At 38.1% G+C, this 15,538-nt stretch overlaps 1 protein-coding gene across 8 annotated transcripts in view; it reads right to left on the bottom strand.

The window, feature by feature from the left end:
* Positions 1-15,538, bottom strand: part of MPP7 (MAGUK p55 scaffold protein 7) — a 210,276-nt gene that overhangs the window by 91,429 nt on the left and 103,309 nt on the right. For all 8 annotated transcript variants that reach the window (XM_045465774.1, XM_045465777.1, XM_045465779.1 and 5 more), the window contains one exon: positions 13,954-14,085. In XM_045465774.1, the coding sequence (XP_045321730.1) occupies positions 13,954-14,085 (132 nt within the window). The remainder of the gene's footprint in view (positions 1-13,953; positions 14,086-15,538) is intronic.

Consider the following 15,538-nt stretch of genomic DNA (forward strand, 5'->3'; position numbering starts at 1 on the left):
GCATATCTAATAGTAGTAAAAAAAATCAAATAATTAAGTAATCTGAGTATTTTGTGGCATTTTTCATCACCAAGCATCCATTCAAATCCAAAGACTTGAATGAGCATCTCTCCACAATCATAAAAACCAAACCCATAAAGACCCACCAATTAATGGTAATTTTTGCCTTTATTTAAATAGTTTACTTAGAGCTAAGATGACTAGAAATGTAATCTTTTTAATAAAACTGGTATGATTAAATAAACTTTAATTTTCCTTAACAATATCTCCAACTTTCTCATCAAAGTATGGCTAATAGCAAAAGGGTCTGATAACCTAAGATTAATTACCCATTTTTTTGGAGTGTTTTTTTTTTTTAACCAATTTTTTCTTTCTTTTTTTTTTTTTACTGAGGTAAAACTGGCAAGTAACATTATAGGACTTTCAAGTATACACCATCATAATCGGCCATCTGTATGCACTACACAGTGATCACCGCTATAAGTCTAGTTACCACCCATCACCATATAATTGACCCAATTTTGTCCCCACCCCCAACCTTCTGGTAGCCACCAATGTGTTGTATCTATGAGTTTGTTTTGTTTGTTCATTTGCTTTTTTCTAAATTTCACATATGAATACAATGATATGATAATTTGTCACTCTCTAACTTATTTTACTTAGTATAACACCTTCAAGGTCCATCCGTGTTGTCACAAATGGCAAGACGTCATTCCTTTTTAATGGCTGAGTAATACCACACTGTGGATATGTGCGTGTATGTATGTGTGTACGTATGCATACGTATATGCCATATCTTCTTCACCTATTCATCCACCAATGGACACTTAGGTCCTTTCCATATCTTGGCCATTGTATACGATGTTATAATGAACATAGGAGTGCATATACTTTTTCAAATCAGCATTTTTATATTCTTCAGATAAATCCTCAGAAGTGGAATAGATGGATATGATAGTTCTAGTCTTTATTTTTTAAGAGTATGGAGAAATCTCCAGAGTTTTTTCAATAGTGCCTGCACCAATTTACACTCCCGTCAACAGTGTACAAGAATTCCCTTTTCTCTACATCCCCACCAACAGTTGTTATGTCTTGTCTTTCTGATAATACCCGTTGTAATTGATGTGAGGTGATGTCAATTACAGTTTTGATTTGCATTTCCCTAATTATTAGTGATGTTGAACATCTTTTCATGTGCCTATTGGCCATCTGTATGCCTTCTTTGGAAAACTGTCTATTCAGATCCTCTGTCCATTTTTTAATTGTGTTGTTTAGGTTTTTTTTTTTAATTGTATGAGTTCTTTGGATATTAATCCCTTATCGAATAAATGACTTGCAAAAACCTTCTCCCATTCAGTAGGGTGTCTTTTCATTTCAATGATGGTTTCTTTTGAGGTGCAGAGTTTGATGTAGTCCTATTTATTCTGTTTTTGTTTCCCCTGACTTTGGAGTCAGATCTACAAAAACATTGCTAAGACACATGTTGAGGAGCTTACCACCTATGTTTTCTTCTTCTGGTAATTTTACAGTTTCAGGTCTTAGATTCAAGTCTTTAATACGTTATGAGTTAATTTTTGTGTATAGAGCAAGACAGTAGTCAAGTTTCATTTACATGTGGCTGTCCAGTTTTTCCAATACTATTTATTGAAAAGACTCCCCTTTCTCCACTGCATGTTATTAGCTCTTTTGTTTAAATTGACTGTCCATGCATGTGTGGGTTTCATTTGGGGTTCTCAATTCTATTCCATTGATCAGTGTGTCTTTTTTAATGCCCATACCAAACTGTTTTGATTACTATAGCTTTGTAGTATAATTTCAAGTCAAGGAGCATGATCCCCTAAGCTTTCTTCTTCCCAAGATTGCTTTGGCTGTTTGGGATCCTTTGTGGTTCCAAATTTTAGAATTATTTGTTATAGTTCCATGAAAAATGACCTTAGGATTTTGAGAGAGATTGCCCTGGATCTGTAGATTGCTTTGGGTTGTTTGGGCATTTTAACAATATTAATTCTTCCAGTCCATGAGCATGAACTATCTCCATTTATTTGTGTCTTCAATTTCTGTCATCAATGTCATAGTTTTCAGTGTACAGATCTTTCACTTCCTTGGTTAAATTTATTCCTAGGTATTTTTTTTTTTTCTGATGCACTTTTAAATGAGATTGCTTTCTTAATTCCTCTGATTATCCATTATTAGTGTACAGAAATGCCACAGATTTGTTTTGTTAATTTTGTATCCTCCTACTTTACTGAGTACATTTATTAGTTCTAACAGTTTTTGGTGCAGTCTTTTGGATTTTCTATATATAGTATTAGATCATCTGCAAATAGTGATAGCTTTAGTTCTTCTTTTCTGATTGGAGGTCTTCTTTTTCTTGCTTAACTGCTGTGGCTAGCCCTCCAGCACTGTGTTGAAGAAAAGTGGCAAGAGTGTGCAATCCTCTTCTTGTTTCTGATCTTACAGGAAAAACTTTCAGCTTTTTACCTTTGAGTATGATGTTAGTTGTGGGTCATATATGGCCTTTATTATGTTGAGGTATTTTCTATCTTTTCTTACTCTGTTGAGAGTTTGTATCATAAATGAATACTGTTAAATGATTTTTCTGCATCTACTGAGATATGATTTTTATCCTTCATTGTGTTAATGTGGTTTGTCATGTTGATTGATCTGTGGGCATTGAACCATGCTTGGATGCCTGGACTAAATCCCACTTTCTCATGGCTTATGATCCTTTTAATGTATCGTTGAACTGAGTTTGCTAATATCTTGTTGAGAATTTTTTCATCAGTGTCATCAAGGATATTGGCCTATAATTGTGTGTGTATGTGTGCGTGGTGTTCTTGTCTGGTTTTGGTATCAGGGTAGTGCTTCCCTGATAATATTACTTTGGAAGTACTCCCTCCTCTTCAGTTTTTTTGTAAGAGTTTTAAAAATATACAGATTAAATCATTGGAAGTTTGACGAAATTCATCTGTAAAGCCATCTGGTCCTAGAGTTTTGTTTGTTGATAAATCCTGATTACTAATTTAATATCCTTGCTAGTAATTGGTCTATTCAGATTTTCTATTTCTTTATGACTGGTCTTGGATAATTGTATGTTTCTGGGACTCCATTTCTTCTAGGTTGTCCAATTTGTTGGTATATAATTTGTTCATAGTAGTCTCATGATTCTTTATATTTCTGTGGTGTTAGTTGTAACACTTCCCTTTCATTTCTGATTTTACTTTAATCTTTTTCTTGATGAGTCTAGCTAAAGGTTTGTCAACTTTTTTTCAAATAACCAACTCTTAGTTTCATTGACCTTTTCCATTGTTTTGTCTCTTTCATTTATTTCTGCTCTGATCTTTTTTTACTTCTTTCCTTCTACTAACTTTGGGCTTCAAGTGTAAAATTCAATTATTTGAGATTTTTCTTGTTTATTGAGGTAGGCCTGTATTACTCCAAATTTCCCTTTTAGAATCACTTTTGCTAAATCCAAAAATTTTGGTTTGTGGTGTTCCTATTTTCATTTCTGTCACTTGGTACTTTTTAATTTCTTCTTTGATTTCTTCAACGACCCACTGATTGTTCAGTAGCATGTTGTTTGATCCCCATATTTTTGTGGTTTTCTCAATTTTCTTCTTGTAATTGATTTCTGATTTTACAACACCATTGTGGGTGGAGAAGATGCTTGATATTTCATCTTCCTGAATTCACTAAGTTTTGTGACCGAACATGTAATCTATCCTGGAGAATGTTCCATGTGCACTTGAGAAGAACGTGTATTCTATTCTTTTTGGAACGAATGTTCTGTACATATTAAGTCCATCTGGTCTAATGTGTTGTTCAAAGACACTGTTTCCTCATGGATTTTGTTTGGATAATGCATCCACTGATGTAAGTGGGGTGTTATAAGTCCCCTGCTAGTATTGCTGACAATTTCTCCCTGTTAATCTTTGCTTTATATATCTTGGTGCCTCTATGTTGGGTACATATATATTTATAAATGTTATGCCTTCTTGTTGGATTGACTGTTTTTCATTATGTAATGCCCTTTTTTCCTATTACTATGTCTTTATTTTAAGGTCTATTTTGTCAGCTGTAAGTATAGCTACACCAGCTTTTTGTTTCCATTTGCATGGAATATCTTTCTCCATTCTTTCACTCTCAGTTTATGTGTGTCCTTACTTCTGAAGTCAGTCTCTCATAGGCAGCATACAGATGTGTCTTGTTTTTTTTTATCCATACAACCACTCTGTGTCTTTTGACTGGGAGGTTTAGTCCACGTACATTTAAAGTAATTAGTGATAGGTACATACTTGCTACCATTTTGTTAATTGCTTTCTGGCTGTTTTCAGAGCTCCTCTCTATTCCTTTCTTCTTTTCTCTCTCTTCCTTTTTACATTGCATCTAGATTCCTTTCTCATTTCCCTTTGTGTATTTACTGTAAGTTTTGCCTGGTGGTTACCGTGAAGTTCACCTAGAACTTCCTGTGTATATAATGGTCTGTTTTGACAGCAACTTGAACATACTCTAAAACTTCACGTTTTTTCTTCCTGCCTCCCATGTTTTATACTTATGTCACACTTTACACCTTTTTGTTTTGTGCCTCCTTTAATTATTGTAGTTTTTATTATTTATTTTATTGTAGTTAATTTTATTGTTTTTGTATCTTAACCTTTACACTTGCCTTATTAATGATTGATACACTACCTTTACTATATATTTACTTTCCCAGCAACATTTTTACTTTCCTATGCTTTCTTTTTATTACTTAATGCCATTTCTTTTCAGTTTAGAGAAGTCCCTTTAACATTAATTATAAAGCCAGTTTAGTGACGATGAACAACTTCTGCTTTTGCTTATACGTAAACTCTTAATCCCTCCTTCAAATGTGAGTACTAAACTTACCAGTAGAAACTTCTAGGTTGGAAGTTTTTTCCATTCAGCACTTTGGATATGTCATGCCACTCTCTTCTGGTCTGCAAAGTTTTTTCAGAAATATCTGCTGATATCCTTATGAGGTTTCCCTTGATATAAGAAGTTGTTTTTCTCTTGTAGCTTTTAAGATTCTCTCTTTCACCATTTTATTTATAGTGTGTCCTGATACGGATTTCTTTGGGTTCTTCTTATTTGGAACTATCTGGGCTTCATGGTCTATTTCTTCTCTAGATTAGAAAAGTGTTCAGCCATTATTTCTTGACATAAGTTTTCTGGCTCTGTTTTCTACATGGACCCCTATAATGTGAATGTTATTCTATTTGATATTGATTCAAACATTCTTTAAGTTACCTTTTTTTTTTTTCTCTCTTTTCTTCTGGCTGCTCTGTGTGGGTGAGTCCTATTGCTTTTTTTTCCAGCTTGCTGATCTGATCTTTGGCTTCATCCAGTCTGCTGAACTGCTCTAGGGTATTTTCCAGTTCTGTATTCTTCAGCTCTGTAACTCCTGTTTGGAATTTTGTTATATTTTCTTTGTTGAGGATCTCACCGTGTCCATCCAATCTTCTTGAGTTCAGTGAGCATCTTTACGACCATTACTTTGAATTCTTTATCAGACATATTGCTTATCTCTATGGCATTAATGCCCCTTTCTCATATTTTGTCTTCTTCTTTTGTTTGGAACATTTTCCTCTGTCTCCTCATTTTGCCTGACTCTGTGTGCTCATTTCTATCAATCACCTCTCCTAGTATTGAAGCAGTGACCTTCCAGGAGAGTCATGTGGAGCCCAGAAGTTCAATCCCTTCTAACCAGAGCTACGTGCTCAAGAAGCATCCCGTGTGGTATGTTATGAACCTGTTTGCTGTAGCAGGGCTACGTCTGCGATGCAAGAATGTATCAGGCTGGTGCCCAGCCGGCTGTGACGCATGGCTGCACTGAGTGGCACAGGCTGCACTGTGGCCAAGGGGCGGGCGGGACTACTGCCTGGCCCAGCTGTTACGCACAATCACAGTGTGGGGATTGGCAGGGCTCCTGGCTGGGCACACCCCTCAGCTCTAGCAGATTAGAGAAAAAGTTCCAAAATGACTCCCACCTTCACCACCTTTAACAAAGTAGATGCAGTCACAAACATGGCACCGTCATATTTGTCGTATTTGTGACTCCGTCCCTGGGGAAAGTTCCAAAAGTTTCCCGCCTCGCTGGCAAGCACTTTAAGATCAGTAAGTGGGTCTCCTTCGCATATGGTCTAGGTGCTTTTCAAATTGGAGTTTTTGTGTTGGGTCCTGGGGTGAGTGAGTCTGCACACGAGCCCTTAAGAGCAGGCTCTCCCTTCCCTACAGTTCTATGATTTTCCTGCACATGATCCCTACTGGTTTTCAAAGCCTGGCATTTAGGGGGCTCATCTCTTTCATGCAGGATTTAAGGGGCTGGGTGCCTGGTCTGGAGCACAAACCCCTCACTCCAGGAAAACTTCTGTATTTTTGAGATCCTCCTTGACTGTGGATCACTGCACCTACCGTGGTGTGTGTGTGTGTGTGTGTGTGTTGTTTTTTGTTTTTCTTGCAAGTTGGTGTCTCTGCCTCTCCTATCCAATGCTATCCTTTTTGTCCTTTATCATAGAGGCTCTGTTCATCCAGTTTTCTAGTCTTTTTCAAATTATTCTACATGGAGTTGTGTATTTGTTGTATTCATGGGAAGGAAGGAGTTCAGAATCTTCCTACACCACCACCTTGAATCCACGTCTCTGCTCATCCATATTTTATAGATGAGAAAATAATCACAAACGGCTATGATCTAAGATCAGAAAATTAGCGTACAGTGAAGTCAGGACCTATCCAAGGCAAATTGATCAGAATGCTGTTTTTAGTCTTAACTATTCGATATTGCTTACCCTATATCTTTAACCTTTTATTCACAAATTATAAGTTCACTGCCCTTGCATTAGCTTATCTACGATGGACATCATCAATTCCCTCCTCCTCTGTATGCGCATATGCCCTATTCCCATACCAAGTGGTGAAAATGGTCCTAAGGCATGTAAGCCTATAGGAGGGCTTGCAGCTGCCAGCTGGGCCTCTCGAAATACTTGCTCTGTGGGAAGTCAGACACCATGTAAGAAATGATTACTGCCATGCTGTGAGGAGGCCCACCCAGCCAAGTGGAGAGGTCATCTGGAAAGAGATGTCTGATCAGCCCCCATTTTTCCGGCCATCCCAATCCAGGCATCAGGCATAGGAATGAAGTTCACAGATGACCCCAGCCTTAGCCACCACCTAACTGAACATATGAGGGACTCTACTTAAGAACCACCCAACTGAGCCTATCAACCTCTAAAACTATGATATATAATGTTGTATAGCCACAAAATTTGGGGTGGTTTGTAACACAGAATTAGGTAATTGGAGTAAGCCTCTTGCTTCACTATGAATTATACTATTTTTCAATATAGGGCCATCCAGTTTGTTGTGCTTAATGCTAGTCCTTGTGACTTATTCCGTGATTCAATGAAGCTGACAAATGTTTACTGAGAGCCTACTCTGTGCCAGGTTCTAAGGGCATGTAATGTATTGGTGAAAAAAACTAAGCATTTCTGCCCCCTCATGGAACTTACATCTAACAAGAAAGAAAGACAATAAACAAACGATGAAATAATTAGACATACAGTATGTTAGAAAGTGGCTACTACTGTGGGTATGAGAGCGGCAGGGAAGACAATGTAAAGACACAGGCTTCAATGAGAAGATGAAATCTGAGGAAAGAAAGATAAAAAGGAAACGAAGGAGTTAGCCAAAGAGAAAGAATAGATGAAAACAGTACAGAAGTGCTAGGATGAGGCTGTAAATGGAATGCAGTGATCAAGGAAGAGCAAAAAAGCCAATGTGGCTGGAGTAAGGTAAAAGGGGAAAAGCAGTAGGAAGTGAGAGTAGATGGCATCAGGGAGCCAGATCATGTAGAACTTTGTAGATTATATCGTGGGGGCTTCTGGATTTTATTCTGAAAGAAACAAGGAGAAGCTGAACAGCGTGAGTGAGTGTCATAATCTAAAAGGTTCGCTCCACCTACTGTGTTAAGAAAAGAGTGCAGGAATGCAAGGGCTAAAGCAAGGAAACAAATTGGGGGTTGTTAAACTAATCCGGGGGAAAGATGAAGGAGGCTTGGATCTGACTGGCAGGAGGTGAAGTGATGAATAGTCTGGATATATTATTGGTACAGCCAAAAGGATTCCCAATGGACTGGAAAGGGTACATGAAAGAAGAAAGGTATCAAAGACTGACTCTGGTTTTTGGCGGAGCAATTAGGAAGATGGGATTGTAATCAACTGAGAGGAGGAATCCTAGGAGGGGAATGAATTTGGGGACAAAGATCAGTTTACTTTTGGACACGTGAAGACAGAGATGTCTATTCGACATTCCAGTGGAGATATCAAGTACACAGATGGACATACAAATTTAAAGCTCAGAAAAAAAGATCTGGAAGAAAAATCGACTTGGGAGTCACTGACACACAGATGATTTTTAAAGCCAGGGGCTGGATGAAATCACTTCTAGAATGTGTAAAGAATAGCACTGCCACACTGAAGGGTTACTCTGTTACAGATACAAACCTTGAAACAGGGGTGCCTGCTACCTGCTGATTCTACCTATCCCCGGAGGGTGAACTATGGACCCTGAGAAATGATCTCCCACTTTCTACATGATGCTACCCCTTGACTCAACCTTCGTTTTGATCCCTTCATTCTTGAAGATTTCTGCTTCCGTCTTTCTTTCCAAACTCCTATTACCACAATTCTTTGAGGTATTCTTAGTGGAACGTACTTGCGTGAAAAGAAGATCAAAACTCATTAAGATAGAACACATTACATGCCATTTTGTACAAAAGTCTACAGTCCTATGGCACAGATAGCACAAGGAAAATAAAGTTGTATCTAATGTTTTAGTACTTACATATTTCCTTATGTAATTATTTTGAATTTATTCTATGTGATTTTGACCCAAAAAATAGAGTAGAGAGAACTTCGGGTTAGATTGAGAAGTTAAAATTCTGGTTACATTTGTCTTGCTACTGCTGTAAAATGGTTTATAAAAGAGGACCTGATGAGCCCATGCTATCATGATGTCTCCATAAAAAAATGCATGTCCTACAATACTGCCAATATTCTAAGACCTCCTTAAGCAGGTAGCGCTGTTGATTCCAGGTTGAACCTTTGAAATCCAAGTGGTTTCAAGCATCATCTACCAAACATTTGCATCAAGAACATCTGAGACATTTAAAAAATCTAGATTCCCAGGTCCCACCTGAAACCTACTGATGCAGACTCTCTGGGGGTAGAGGTGGTGAAGTTTGCATTTTAAGTAAGCACCTCAGGTAATTCTTAGGATACCAAAGTTGGAGCAGCACTGTTCTAAAAGAAGCAAGAAGGACAACCCATACAAGAAACTGAAAATTAAGATCATAATCCACTCACTCACTAAGTGAAGGTCACTTTCTTAAAGAGTGCCTAAAAAATAATAATTATTATTATTTCTGCATAAAACAGATACAAATTGTTCCAAATTCATAGGGAGGGAGGATAGCTCTGCTCCCTGCATCCTGACCATTGTTTTTCTCTCCTTCTCTCAATTCATTTATCCATCCCTCGCCTTAAACTATCACTGTCTCACCTTTCCATTGCAAACACCTACATGATCTGTGCTCACTGCCTCTTTTCCCCGGAAATGGTCCTCTCCAACAACCGTCATCGAGAGCTTCTACGTATCATTCTATACAACATTTATACAGGGCTTGCATAATGCATAAAGCATACAAAGCATTTCAAGTACATTATATGCTAGTTGACATTCAAAACACTCTTTAAGAGGCAGATCTCCTGATTTTCAAACAAGAAGCCTCAGCCTGTGAGATTAACTGATTTGGTCCTGCAAGGATATAGAGCAAAGAAGGGACACCAGACTACCTCCCACTTAGGTTCTCTAATCCAAGCCTGGTGTTTATTTCACCACATTATACCTCAATCTAACAGACAAAAGTAAACTCTTAAATCATATGGATAAACTAACCCCTTCATTGTTAAATCTTATAGCCTTTACTCTTGAATCCTTTGCCAAAAATTTCCTGACGATCCAATCACTAGAATTTTACTTCAGCATTGCTTCTAGTGTCTTAACTATTTCTGACTCTTACCACTTGGATTCGTTCTCCTAAGGATGCCTTAGATTCAATCTTCTCTCGGCTTCCGCTTCTCCCCCACTTTCTACCCCTTTGGTAGTTGTGGCTTTTCCAAGAACCTCTCCAAAATGACAAATGACATTTGACAAATGTAAAATGACAAGTTTGTTGAAAATAACCATTTCCTACTTTTCTGAGTAGTACATTTTTTAAACCTTAAATGTATTCACCCAAGAATCCTACTTTACCTTTATAACTATCAAACTAAAAACAATACACTATCATTTGGATGAAATAAAGTTCAAGGTAAGTAATTCTCCTCACTAGATTTCATATTCCAAGGTTGAAATGACATCTGAAATCTTAATACTCTTCTCAGAAATCCTAACAAATAATTTGGGAATTTCTTCGTCCCATGTAGATGTTGTTGTCTATATGAAGTTTTTTTATTTTTATTTTTTATTTTTTTTTTAAATTTTTTTTTCAACGTTTATTTATTTTTGGGACAGAGAGAGACAGAGCATGAATGGGGGAGGGGCAGAGAGAGAGGGAGACACAGAATCGGAAACAGGCTCCAGGCTCTGAGCCATCAGCCCAGAGCCTGACGCGGGGCTCGAACTCACGGACCGCGAGATCGTGACCTGGCTGAAGTCGGATGCTTAACCGACTGCGCCACCCAGGCGCCCCTTTATTTTTTTTTTAATACAGCTCCTTGAACAAGAAACACACAATTGTGGCTCAGAAGGAAGACAAAGGACAAGTGACTACAGTAATTTTTTAAAGTAAAATAACTTCAAAGTACTTGAAATTGCTTTAGATTGCCTTAAACATAAAAATAATATAAAACATAAACCTAGTTTAGAGAAGTTAACTGCATATGTTTGGGGAAAAAAAACTTTTATTAATGTACTTTTAAATAATGGAGAAATGAATATGACAACTTTTAATTCATGTAAAATAGGCAAAGAGCAGAATAAAAATTATGGATCCAAATGAAACAGCATTAAAATTTTTAAACACCCCACATTTGAAAGGAAGTAGAAAGGAAAGTTGCTTTCAAGTATATTACAAAGCTGTCAAATTAAACCATGGTACATGAATAAGGAACTGAACAATTCCAAGAAATGCTGAAGATAGCCCCTGCCTATACAAATGTTACAAATCCGGAAAACATCCTCATGCTTAAGAGAAATAATTTTTAAACAAATTAACAATTCAACCAATTTTTAAATTTACCTGGTTCCCTTTTCCTAAGTCTCTAGCCTCTTCCTAGCACCTGCCGAGCCCCACAGGCTCCAAATAATCATAAGGAAACTTGAAATTTTCACTCCCATGCATTTCCTTCTATTCTTGCTACCTGAACGCATGGTACTTCTCCTCACCTAAGTAACAATGTTGTGGGTATTTTGTACTCCCTCTCTTCTCTTGCACTGTGTATGTAAAAATTTGCCTGGTCTGGTCAACTCTAACTTGCCATTTACCCCAGTTCAGATTCTCCTTTTAAATATTCTATATTATATAAACTTGGACAAAAGAGAGCTAACAAAGGATGATGACGTCAAAGTTAGGTCTAATTATTTAAGCTGTGACATGCTTACTAGCTATAAAGCATGTGATATACTCAGTAACAAAGGATGATAACACAACTGTAGGTTATTTTCTATACTTCATTCGACTGCTTTTTAAATTGAAACTAATTTGCAGCAGGTCCAGTTAAAACTTAAAAAATCTCAATGCAGTGCATGCCTAATTGCTTTGACAAACATTTTGAAGATGTTCTTTGATCAAGAGAGGCTCAGGACATAAACATTGCTGGTGGTGTTTTAAATGTTAGCCCACGAAGCCAACACACCAAAAGCCACTGCCCCTGGGAAAACTACAACTGATCAAAGAAATTATTCCTAATGAATTCCTGAACTCCTCAAGATGGTCAGCCTTTCGGTTATCCAAGTGCCTGAAGTTGTCAAAACAAAACGAAAAAACGTATTTATCGAGGGATGCACAGAAGCCACCAAGAATTAGTCACTGTATGGTGACAGACCCTGAGAAAGATCTTTCTACATCCAAAATGCATGCCATCTATCCTTGTTAAGTATATCACCTTCTATTTAATAAATACCAAGAGACATTACAGAGTTATAAACCACATATTAAAGGCACAAACTTATAATCTACATTAAATAATCTTAACCAGCAATACAGGGAGCCCGAGGACATCCATGGGTGGGCATCAGGGTCTCAATAAATTCCTTTGTATCACATCAAATCTATCTGTGTGTTTTTTCTGGGTAGGAGTATCCAGTGCAGTTATCAATGTACCAAAGTTGCCCTTAAACAAAACAAGAACATGAAAAAAACCTCTAAGGGAAAAGTAGACAGACAAAATATGGTGTAGAAGAAAAAAACTAGTATTTGCAGGTAAAGGGCCCGGACCTCCATTCTACCACTCATTAGCTGTAATACTTAAGTAAGTTCCTTCACTTCTTTGCGTATCTGTTTCCTAGTCTATAAAAATGGAAAAGGAGATACCAGCTATGAGGATAAATGTAACATATGTAAAGTACTTCACACAGTGCCCAGCAAGTATTGCATTGTCCCCTGCTATTTGCTTTAAGAACACCAAAATGTCTCAATTAGGAAAAAAATGGGCCCCAACACATTTAAAATCAACTGCTAGACAGTGGAATTTATTTTTCTTCTGAATGCAGTTTCAGCAAAATATGGAGACACTCTGTACTACTATCCTACTGCTGCCATGACAAATGTGCCACACAAATTTTGTGACACACAAATTTTGTGACACAGATTTGTTACCTTACAGTTCTGGAGACAGGAGGGCCAACTGAGGGTCCTGGAGCTAAAGTCAAGGTGTCAGCAAGGCTGTGTTCCCCCTGGAGGATCTAGGAGAGAATCTGATCCTCCCCTTTTCCAGTGTCTAGAAGCTTCTGGCATTCCGTGGCTCATGGCAACATCACACCAACCTTTGCTTTTATCATCACGTCTCCTTTTTGTAACTCTGATGTGCTGCCCTTCCCACTTCAGTAAAAACCTTTGTGATGACAAGGGGCCCACCAGATAACCCAGGATAATCTTCCCATCTCACGATCCTTACCAAATCTTGACAAGTCCCTCTGCTATTTAAAGTAGTATTTCACGGGTTCTGAAGATTAGTACATGACATCATTGGGCATGGTGGGGAACACCATTCTGCTCACCACAGACCCCTTGATGCAATTTGACATTGTATAAATTCCAGTGCTAAAATAAATAGGTACATTTACAGTTTTCTATGTTTATTTATTTTTGAGAGAGAGAGAGAGGGAGGGCCAGAGAGAGAGAGAGAGAGAGAGGGACAGAGGATCCAAAGTGGGATTTGCGCTGACAGCAGAGAGCCCAACGCGGGGCTCAAACTCACAAACTGAGATGAGGACCTGAGCCGAAGTCAGACACTTAACTGACTGAGCCACCCAGGTGCCCCTACATTAACATTTTGAAATAAAAGACATTTGATTAATTTCTCCTTTACTTTAAAATAAATCAGCTTTCTAGAAAAGCCAGAGCAATTATTTTTAGTTGCACCGTTTAGTCTTAAATCATCTGTGACTGGCTCATGGTATGCTTTCTTTTATAAAGGTCAACATCACATTTTACAAATTATTGCTCTAACCAATAAAATGCTGCCGTTTTATTTGGCCTTTTTTTTCATTTTTCTAAATAATGTTTTTTAGACATGTATGCTCTATTTATTTTAAAGCTTAAAAACGCAGAAAAATTATGTTTTAAAGAGAGGAATAAATGGTGTGGCCCCATCAGATTTGGTTTTATCATGGTACCTACTCATGTCTGAGCATAAACCGTATACCAAAACTCACCAGCGGTTCTCTATTTTTGACCAGACGAATGATTTTTACGGAATCTTCCTCATCATCGATATCATCAGGCATAGGAGGTAATACCGGATCGTAATTCTTCTGAGCCACAGTATCGTGTACAGAGAGCAAAGCCTATCAAAGTTAGAATTTGGGGGGAAAAAAATCAATCAAATTTAAAATCCCAAACACATCAAGCTATAAAGAAAATCAAACTGGGGTCACAGTGTTGACATAACAATGGTCATAGGCAACTACTTGAAAAAGAGCATCTTAGGAACGGGAGTACATACAGCAGCCAACAGCAGCTCTGCTTAGCTGCCTACCCTCATGGAGGACAAGATCAGCATCAAAGTACTCTCACCTGGGGCGCCTGGGTGGCTCAGTCGGTTGAGCAGCCGACTTCAGCTCAGGTCATGATCTCACAGTCTGTGAGTTCGAGCCCCACGTCGGGCTCTGTGCTGACAGCTCAGAGCCTGGAGCCTGTTTCAGATTCTGTGTCTCCCCCTCTCTGCCCCTTCCCCGCCATGCTCTGTCTCTCTCTGTCTCTCAAATATGAATAAACGTTTAAAAAAAACATTTTTTTAAAAAAGTACTCTCACCTGTATATTCTCTGGTTCATTCTTATAAGGGTGGCAGCTGGGGACAGGGGTGGGGGCTTAGTACTTTGGCTAGGAGGGAGAAAATGAGGCCACAGGTACATTGTCAATGAGCCAGTAGGAGTCTGAGAAAACTGTATTTTTCCCTTCCTACTGTTAGCAGCAAACACAAAAGGAACTGACCAATGCAATTTACTTTTATTCTTCTCCTGTTTTCTCACCTTTTCATTTGTTGTGTAACAGGTTAACTAATATGTGTATAAAAGAATAACATAGGGGTGCCTGGGTGGCTCAGTTGGTTAAGTGTCCGACTTCGGCTCAGGTCATGATCTCGTGGTCCATGAGTTCAAGCCCTGCGTCGGGCCCTGTGCTGGCAGCTCAGAGCCTGGAGCCTCCTTTGGATTCTGTGTTTCCCTCTCTCTCTGACCCTCCCCTGCTCATGGTCTGTCTCTCTCACTCTCAAAAATGAATAAACGTTAAAAAAATTTTTTTAAAGAATAAAATAAAAGTTTTCCTAGGCATTACTGTCATGGTGGCTAAAACTCCACAAAATACAGTCACATTGTCATTCTGGACCAAAGACCAGAAAAACACTCAAATCTTGACATGTCACTACTATTTTAGGAGAGTGGGTTTTAGACTTTTAACGAACTTGTTCTCTATCACCACCACCACAATCCATAAATTACTCTAGCCAGAAGCCTAGAAATCATCCTTGAAACAAATCTCTCCTCCACCCTACACTCCTCAACACCCAATCTATATTCTGTTAAGTCTACTTGCAAAATATATCCTAAAATGTGTTCTATTCTCTCAGCTCTTAGAGCAGACACTGGCAAACTATGCCATCTGTTTTTGTAAATGAAATGTTACTGTGACATGTTCTTCATTCATTTATGTATTGTTTATAGCTGCCGTCATGTTACAAGAACAAAAACTGAGTGGAAGCAAGAGACCATTTTTATAGGAAAAGTTGGGGGATACCTGAT

This window comes from Leopardus geoffroyi, chromosome B4 (assembly GCF_018350155.1).
Source record: "Leopardus geoffroyi isolate Oge1 chromosome B4, O.geoffroyi_Oge1_pat1.0, whole genome shotgun sequence".
NCBI classification, from domain to species: domain Eukaryota; kingdom Metazoa; phylum Chordata; class Mammalia; order Carnivora; family Felidae; genus Leopardus; species Leopardus geoffroyi.